This window comes from Talpa occidentalis, unplaced genomic scaffold, assembly GCF_014898055.3.
Source record: "Talpa occidentalis isolate TD23 unplaced genomic scaffold, MPIMG_talOcc4v2.1 talOcc4.9, whole genome shotgun sequence".
NCBI classification, from domain to species: Eukaryota; Metazoa; Chordata; class Mammalia; order Eulipotyphla; family Talpidae; genus Talpa; species Talpa occidentalis.
Window position 1 is genome coordinate 74,087,988 of NW_023605305.1, and position 9,366 is coordinate 74,097,353.

Consider the following 9,366-nt stretch of genomic DNA (forward strand, 5'->3'; position numbering starts at 1 on the left):
ACTTTGCTTTTCTTGAGCCATGCGAGTTCTTTGTATAACTTTGTGATTAATCCCTTATCAGTTTTATACAGTTGTTTTGAAACTATTATCCTTAACCTAATATCATTTTTATTACCTTAGTTCTTTTAAATATCATTCAATGTTATTTATTGCAACATTAACCATTACTTTATTTTTTAATAATAATTTATTCTTTTAATTGTGGTAACATTAGAATTTTCTTCACCACGTGTCACCACCACCATATCACCCATAGTCTACATAGTCCACACACCATAGTCCACACACCACAGTCCATTGTGCTTCCTTCTCTCTTTTATGTAAGTTCTTAATTTCGTTTAAGGATCTCTTCCTATATTTGCATAAATACATAAAATTTTATGCAAGTGCATAAATAGTATCCTGTGTACATGTAGATGCTCTTTTTGTTTTAGTGCAATTTTTTCTACCTTACATATCTCCTTCTCCTTTTTCCTTCTTTGTGAACTGCTTTCTCAGTATCTATTCATACAATCATATGGTTTTTCTTTTTCTTTTTGTTGATGTGGTGAATTATGTTTATTGATTTTCAGATGTTGAACCATTCTTGTGTCCCTGGAATAAATCCCACTTTGTCATGGTATATAATTCTTTTGATGCATTGTTGAATTTGGTTTGCTAAGATTTTAGCATTTGTGTTCATTGGGGAGATTGGTCTGTAGTATTGTATTTTGGTGTAGTCTGGTTTTAATGTGGTGTTGGCCTCATAAAATGTATTTGATAGTATTCTTTGTCAATTTTTTGAAAGATTTTAGCAGGATATGGATTAACTCATCTTCGAATATTTGGTAGAACTTGTTTGTAAAATCATTTAGTCCTGGGATTTGGGGGAGAGGGGAAGAGAAGGGTATTGATTATTGTTTCAATTTCCTTGTTTATAATTGGTTTGTTCAAGTTTTCTACTTTTTCTTTGTTCAGTCTTGGATGATTGTATAGTTCTAAGAATATCTATCTCATCTAGATTGTTGAACTTGTCTGCATATAAATGTTCATAGTAATCTCTAATTATCTCTGGATTTCTGCTGTGTCTGTTATAATTTCTCCTCTTGTATTTGTGATCCTATTTATTTGAGTTTTCTTCCTCTCTTTTTTTGTGAATCTGGCTAGAAGTATGTCTACTTTGTTTATTTTTTCAAAGAGCCAACTTTTGGTTTCATTGCTCAAAAGACTATTTTTTCAATTTCTATTTCATTTCTATCTGCTTAAATTTTTATTATTTCCTTTCTTCTACTGACTTTTGGGTTTTTTTGTTGTTCTTTTTCTAGTTCCTCAAGTTGGGAGCTTATATTGTTTTGGGGGATTCTTTCTCATTTCTTGATCTGGGCCTTTTTATCTATGTTTTTCTATGTTATCTATGTCTATCTCTAGAACTTAGGTGTGTTTCCTTGAGGCAGTAGAAGACTGGATTCTGTTTTCTAATCCAGCATGCTACTCTTTTTTTTTTTTTTATTGGTGACATTAATCCATAAACATTTAGTGTAATTATTGATACATGGAAATCTGTTACTGCCATTTTGTTCATCATTTGGTGGTTCTATTTAATTCCTTGTTCAGTTCTTCCTGTTCATTCCTCAGTTTGTTTAGATCCCAAGTGTCCTTGTAATATTACTTGGAGTGGGGCTTTGTTTGTAATGAATTCCCAAAGATTTTTGTTGTTCAAGAAGGTCCTTATTTTTCCCTTATATAGGAAGGATAGCTTTGCAGGATAAAGCATTCTTTCGGGCATTTTATGTCTCAGAGCTTTTTGAATATGTTACTCCATTTTCTTTTTGCCCACAGTATTTCTTCAAAGAAGTATGATGCTGACCTAAACAGCTTTCCTTTATAGGTGTTCTGTTTCTTTTCCCTCATCAACTTCATTGTTTGTTTGTTTGTTTGTTTGTTTTTTTGGTCTGAACTCTTGGAAACTTTACTGCTATGTGTCCTGATGTAGATTTTCTTTCAATAAGTAGTCTTGCATACTTTTAACTTCTGTATGTCTGTTTTCATTTCCTTTCTTATTAAGATTCTTCAAATGTTTCCCTGAATAGCTTTTAAGCACCCTTCCCTGTCTTTCTCCTTCCAGGATTCCTGTGACTCTTATATTTCCTTTCCTCATGAAGTCATATAGTTCTCAAAGTGTTCCTTTGTATCTCCCTTTTTATTTTTTGGCTCTGTAACAGGGTGGTCCCCAGGAAAAGGGGAGGTTCCACATTCCCTGTCACACTCCAGGGAAGGTGGAACTAAGCAGGGGGAAGTTGGAAAGGGGACTCAGGAAGGAAGGAAGCATGGTGGAGAGCAAGGTGACCTGGAGGAGGCACGTGGAGCAGAAAGACATGTGAAGAAACTGCACTTGCTTCTTGGTCCTGGACTGGTTGAAACAGGTGTGGGTGAGAGACTTGTGGGGAGGTTAACAATGGCAGATTTTATCTTGATTTTATTTTGCTCTTTGGTCCCAGACTTGTCTGACTGTTTCTGACCCTTTTTTATGGGTCCCAACTGGATGGTGCTTTAGACTTGTGGTAGGGTTTTGGGCCTTGCTTTTGGCCAGCCCTCTTTGGCTGGACATTTGCCCACGAGGGGATGGGTAACTTTGGGTGCTTGATTTGGAAACTATATTCTTTGTCTTTTTTGTATTACACACTAATTGTATTCAAGTTCCTTTTCATTAAAGGTCTTATACACTAGACTATATTGTCTTAATGCAATGGATGGCAGAACCTATTTAGAGTGAGCAGGTATGGGGGTTCTGGAGTACCCCTTTCCCTGTCCTGTGACAATTCTTTTCATATCTGTGTCTTCAAGATAACTGATTAGTTCTCCCATATATTTTGTTCTATTTCCATAACATTTTTAAACCTCCTCTATTGATATTTAGAAATCCTGCAGTTCCTTCATTTTCTTATTTAAAGTTTCAGTCTTGATCTTCTGTTTGTTGGTTATGTTTCTTATAGCAGTCTTCCTTTTCTGCATCCTCTCATATATCTCTGACCTATTTTTCCAAGTTTTGTTTGTGTTGTTCAATTTCTTTGGCCTTTTTAATTATGGAAATTTTGAATTCTTCATCTGACAAGAAGAAAAATTCTTTCATGTAAGTGTTGAGTTTTTGGAGGTTGATTTTCTTTCAACCTCCTGAAGACTTGCTTGACCATTTATATTTTTCTTTCTCCTCATTTTTGCTTTTGACACTGCTCTGCTATAGGTGCGGCTTCTGTTGGGCTGGATCTCCCTCTCCTTCTATTCTGCATGTTTACAAGATCATGGCATTGGTTGTCCTGGTGATTCGTGCTTGTGGGCAGGAACTCCAGCTTCTCTAACATGGGTATGGGTTGTCCTGGTGGGTGTCTGGGTTGCTAGGCCTGTGAGTGGGACCTAGGGATCTCTTACCTGGGCACATCATCTGGATAGGTTTTTGGGTTGCTAGGGCTAGTGGGCTTCAATCTGGGTGAACTGCTGATGGGGTATCACAGGTGGTTATATGACCTCTAGCTAGTCTGGGTCACCCCGTGATGAGAGTCCAGGGTTTTACCAGTCTCTGTGGGTACTAGTGGGGATCTCATGACAAGTTACAGGCCTTTATAGGTGAAAGAGGGAATGGCGGGATCCTATAGTAGATGGTAAAGCTTCTGCCAGTGTGGGTAGGTGCTGTCTGTGTTCAGCAATGATGGATGGGCTCTGGTGCCTTCTTGCAGGAAGGTTGCATGGCCTCTGGCTCTTCTGGCTCCCTCCCCAAGGTGGGTCTGTAGTCTCAGTGGCCCAGGTAGGGGCTGGCTGGGTCTTGTGGAAGATCACAGCACCTCTGCTGGTCTGGGTAGAGGCTGGTATGTTCCGTTGTGGAAGTGGCTACTCTGGCTCTCTCCCTAAGGTGGATCTGGTGTCTGAGTGGTCTGAGTGGGGCCTCATAAATGAATAATTTTTGAATAGAGAATAGACTTTAGGTTCTCTGAGTTTAAAAAAAAAAAAGAAGAAGATTTTCAGTGGTCTTCACTTTAATGACCCAAGATACAGCTATTCAGATTACTTTTCTTCACATGGCAGTCATCACTGTTTGATATATCCCTTGACCTTTTCCCCCATGAAGACTGGCTTTGCAAAATGATGAGATTAATGTATTTTTTTGTTTCATTTCTATTCCCAAAGACAAGAACAATGAGCTCTCTATTTTTCATTCTCATGAACACATTCTTGGTCATTATAGGATGTATATGAAAGTTACAAAGAATCCAGAATCTCACAAAGATCTTAGACTCTTGTTTCTATACTATGGTATTTTATTCTCTTGTAACAAAGTGTAGGTAGGGGGCTCTCTGATGTAAGTGTAGAGGCAGTGACCTAATCTGTAGGACTGTTGTAATAATCCAAAGGGGGGGAAAAAACCCATGTGAATAGTTTATTATAATGCTGGCATATAGAAACTTGTCAAACCATCCTTTTCACTTATTTTGGTCATTCCCCTACCCAAAACACATACCCTTAATGACAAGCATATGACTGTCATGGCCCCTTTTCTCAACACCTAAGCAAATAAATTTCAAACCCTTGCCTGTACTCACACTACAAAACACATTTTCCATCTTGACTCTGCTCATGCAACCATTTCACAAAACAAAATTACCCTCGTTGTTTGTAATTCACTCTGGCATTTTCTATCTTATATATGTCCCAGTCTGCTCTGTGCCATTAAAGTAAATGCTGGTAGTTAAATTGATAGCACAGCTTTTAATGGTTCTGTCATAGTTTGAAAAACATAGGTTTTAGAGGAAAGCTGGGCAGCACAAACAAATATTTGCATTTTGAAGATGTCCAGTCTGGGTGAGAAACATATGACTGGACCTGTAGCCAAGATAATCCATTGACTGATCTAAGCAACAACTTTCATGTTACCATTGAAAACAGCATGTCCACACAGTTAGTAGAATGGCCAAAATCTGGAACACAGTTAATATTAAGTGCTGATGAGGTTGTGGGGCAATGGGAGCTTTCATTCCTTGCTTGTGGGTCTGAAAAATGGTACAGCTACTTAGGATGATAGATTGGTGGTTTCTTTCAAAATTGAACATATTCTTGTGACATAATACAGCACTTGTGCTCCTTCTTTGTGCAAAGAAGTTGAAAACTTATATCCACACAAAACCTTGCATGCGGATCTTTATATCAGCTTTATATATAATTGGTAATTATAAACTTGAAATCAACCAAGTTTGAAATTGTCTGAAATCAATCTATTTATCTACACTCCTTCAGTAAAAACTTTGGTACATCCAGATATTGGAATATTGCATAGCACTCAAAAGAATCGAGCTATCAAAGCATGAAAAGACATGAAGGAAACTCAAATACTTAATACTAAGTAAAGTAAATCAATCTTTATTATATGTAATTCCAATTATGTGACATTCTGGATAAGGCAAAATTAAGGAAACAGTAAAAATATCTAAGGTTGTGAGGACTTGGGGTATGTGAAGGATGAATAGGTAGAGTGAAGAGCATTTTTAGGGCACTGAAAATGCTATGTATGCTGAGGTAATCACAATGCATTTCATGTTATATTTGTCCAAACCCATAAAATGTACATCACCCAAGAGTAAGCCTTAAGATAAACTATGGAGGGCCTCCCTGGTGGCGCAGCTGTTAAGCGCTGGGTCACGCAGCTGCCCACAGCCACCCACAGCCTCTGCAGCGCTGGTTTGATCCCTGGCCACTGGGCGAGGATACCCACATGGCACCCAGACCTCTCCTGTCGCCCCCTGCTCCCCTCAGCAGTGTACTTCGTCAGTCTGCCTGTTCTGCTCCTGGCTCTGGCTCTGGTGAATTCTCTCACCCTCCTGTGCTTCTGACTGTACCCAGTGCTTGTATAAATAAATAAATAAATCTTTTTTAAAAAGATATACTATGGACTTTGGATGGCAAGGAGTGTAAATCTATGTACATTGGTTATATGTGGTGGGGGATGTTACTAATAGGGGAGGCTATGCATGTGTGAACAACAGGGGGTATATAGAAAATTTCTACACCTTCCTCTCATTAAAAAACAAAACACAGTGCTGGAGGTACCAACGCATTTCTTCCCACCCCGGAGCGCGTCCTCCCCTCTGGAGGGCCCGGAGCTGCTGGCCCGATGGGCGCCTGACCGAGCTAGGCCGGGCAGCAGCACCGAGGTCAGCCGAGAAGACGCGGCGGGCACGCAGTACAGCGGGGAGTTGACACCATGACGACCTTGGATGACAAGTTGCTGGGGGAGAAGCTGCAGTACTATTACAGCAGCAGGGAGGATGAGGACAGCGACCAGGAGGACAAGGATGGAGGTAGGGGTGCCCTGGCTGGCAGTTCAGTGCCTGCAGATGCTGAGTTGGCAGGCGAAGGCATCTCAATTAACACAGGTCCAAAAGGTGTGATCAATGTCTGGCGCTGCTTCAAGGAGCTGGAGACGGAACAAAGGGAGGAGCAGTGCCGGGAGATGGAACGGCTGATCAAGAAGCTGTCCATGACCTGCAGGTCCCACCTGGACGAAAAGGAGGAGCAACAGAAACAGAAGGACCTCCAGGAGAAGATCAGTGGAAAGATGACTCTGAAGGAGTTTGCCATGGTAAACGAGAACCAAGATGATGAAGCGTTTCTGCAGCAGTACCGGAAGCAGAGAATGGAGGAGATGCGGCAGCAGCTCCACAAGGAACCCCAATTCAAGCAGGTGTTTGAGATCCCTAGTGGAGAAGGGTTCTTAGACATGACAGACAAAGAACAGAAGAGCATCCTCATCATGGTCCATATCTACGAGGACAGCATTCCGGGGACCGAAGCCATGAACGGCTGCATGATCTGCCTTGCTGCCGAGTACCCAGCTGTCAAGGTCTGCCGGGTGAAGAGCTCCGTGATTGGGGCCAGCAGCTGGTTCACAGGAACGCCCTGCCTGCCCTGCTCATCTACCAGGGGGGTGAATTGATTGGCAATTTTGTCCGGGTCACTGACCAACTGGGGGAAGAATTCTTTGCTGTGGACCTTGAAGCCTTCCTGCAGGAATTTGGATTGCTCCCTGAAAAGGAAGTCTTGGTGCTCACATCTGTGTGTAGCTCTGCCACCTGTCACAGCGAAGACAGCGATTTGGAAATTGAGCCACGAGTCCACCAGCATCGATTTCCCACTGTTGGGGCTGGAAGAAACATATCTGGGTGGGTTTTTTTTTCCTTTTGTTCTTTCCTGTGTCTTCTGGTGTTTCAGCCATTTTTTGTAGTTCCTTTTCTTATATGTAAAGTCAAGAAATTCTTAGATTAAATCAGAATGCTGAATCACCTTGTGGTTAGCAATAAAGTCACTTAATTGTATAAAAGGAAGCTAGGCTTTGAACTATTTACTCAAGAGTCTCTGGTATGACATCTCTGTTATTGTTTCTAGTCAATATTTACATAGCATCCAAAAGACAGAGTCCTGCAAATTGTGCTCAGATGAGCTGGGAGGTCTGTGCCAGGCCTGGGAGTATGATTCTGTAACTTGTATGTTATTTGCAACATAAATAATACATTTCCTTCATCAGATGATTTTAAATTATATTTACCGGTGATCAGACCCATACCTGGAGAAGACAGTTCTTTCCCTGCTAGTGTCTCTTCTCCTTGGTCTTGCTTAAAGGTTGCTGACCTGTGTTTGCCCCATCACAGGAGGCAGCCTCTGCTGGTGGAGTTGATGTCTGGCTCAAGTGTGACTAGATCTAGGATTAGGGGAAGGATGGGTGCCCACTGCCTTCCTGATGCTGAGCAACCAGCTGGAGTTAAGAATGAGAACAGGGTGGTGCTGGGAAACCTTTTTAAAGGTGGATCTTTAAGTAAGATCCTGCTTATATGATTCTCTGTCTCTTATTTAGTTAGGTAACTCTGTTTCATGTTGCTTTTTTAAAAAAAAACTTTTTGCATTTTGGAAAAGTATTATTCAATAGAGGAAAATTGACCAAAATGCAGAAGCAAAAATAAGATTAGAATAATCTCTGATCCTATCCAGGGTAAAACACTCTTAATATTTTAGTATATTTCCTTCAAGGTGGTTTTCTTTGTATACAAAGACATTTTGTTTCTAACACAACCTTGGGATCATTCTGGACAAACTGTTTTATGGTGTGGTCTGATATTATATTAGACTTCTTTTCAAGTTTTTAAATACTCTTCTACAAGATGTTTTAAATGGCCATCAATGTTCCATTGTATAGATATTCTGTCATTTTCCTGGCAGTTGTCTCTTAAAAAGAAAAACAGCAAAGACTGTATTACAGGAGTAATAGATGTCCATTGTAGAAAAATGTAATAAAAACTGCTAAGCCGAAGAGAGATTTTTTTTTTGTAATGTTTGTTCTATTTCTTTGATGTTTATACTTGAAACTTTATTAGGGATTGCATTGAATCTATATATTGTTTTGGGTAAGATGGCCTTTTTTAACAATGTCAATTCTTCCAGTCCATGATCAGGGATTATCTTTCAATTTCTTAGTGTGTTCTATTTTATTTTATTTTTTTATTTGTTTGTTTGTTTGTTTTTTAAAGATTTATTTATTTATCCATACAAGCACTGGGTACAGTCAGAAGTGTGGGAGGGTGAGAGAACTCACCAGAGCCAGAGCAGGGAACAGAACAGGCAGACTGATGAAACACACTGCTGAGGGGAGCAGCAGGAGCGGCAGGAGAGGTCTGTCGCGCCATGTGGGACCCTCACCTGGCAGCCGGGGATCGAACTGGCCCTGCAGAGGCTGCAGGCAGCTTCTCAGCCCAGCGCTCAACCGCTGCGCCACCAGGGGAGGCCCTGAAGAGAGATTTTAAAAGCCCTATCACTTCACTAACCAAAAATAATCTCCATTACCATTTTTACAGGTAGCTTTCTAAATTTTTTTTCTATGTATTTATAATAATGATGGTCATGGGAGGTTTCCCACTTGAAAAATAGATATTCCACAGTCAGGAAAAATGTAATCTGGAATTAAAAATTAGCTTTAAAATTCATAGTTTCACTTTTTCTGGCTGTTCAAGAATTGACTGTTGGAGGGTTAAAAATATCTGTGGTGGTTTTCCAGCAAATAGAGGTATCATGGTTTTTCTGATAAAAGAGCTTATTGTAGCAGAAAATTATAAGAGGTAGAGACAACTGTTTTTACTGTTCGAGTTTGTTTCTTTTCAGTTTCTTCAATACTTTTAAATAACATTACGAACTTGTGAATTTAGTTCTGTATTCTGTTTTATTTAATATTACATCACAAATACCTTGACATGTTATAAAAATTCTAAATAAATAATTTTTAATGACTTCAAAACAAAATAAAAAACAAAACACAGAGTGTGTTAAATTCAGTCAACATATTTTATTTTTTTTAAG

General features: G+C 39.7%; 1 protein-coding gene across 1 annotated transcript; it reads left to right on the forward strand.

Annotated features, from left to right (window-relative positions):
• Positions 1 to 6,226: 6,226 nt before the first annotated feature.
• LOC119236826 (phosducin-like protein) lies at positions 6,227 to 7,718 on the forward strand. The gene is given in 3 exon segments (XM_054691544.1): positions 6,227 to 6,908; positions 6,911 to 7,158; positions 7,671 to 7,718. Coding segments are annotated over 3 exon segments (978 nt in total).
• Positions 7,719 to 9,366: the final 1,648 nt, after the last annotated feature.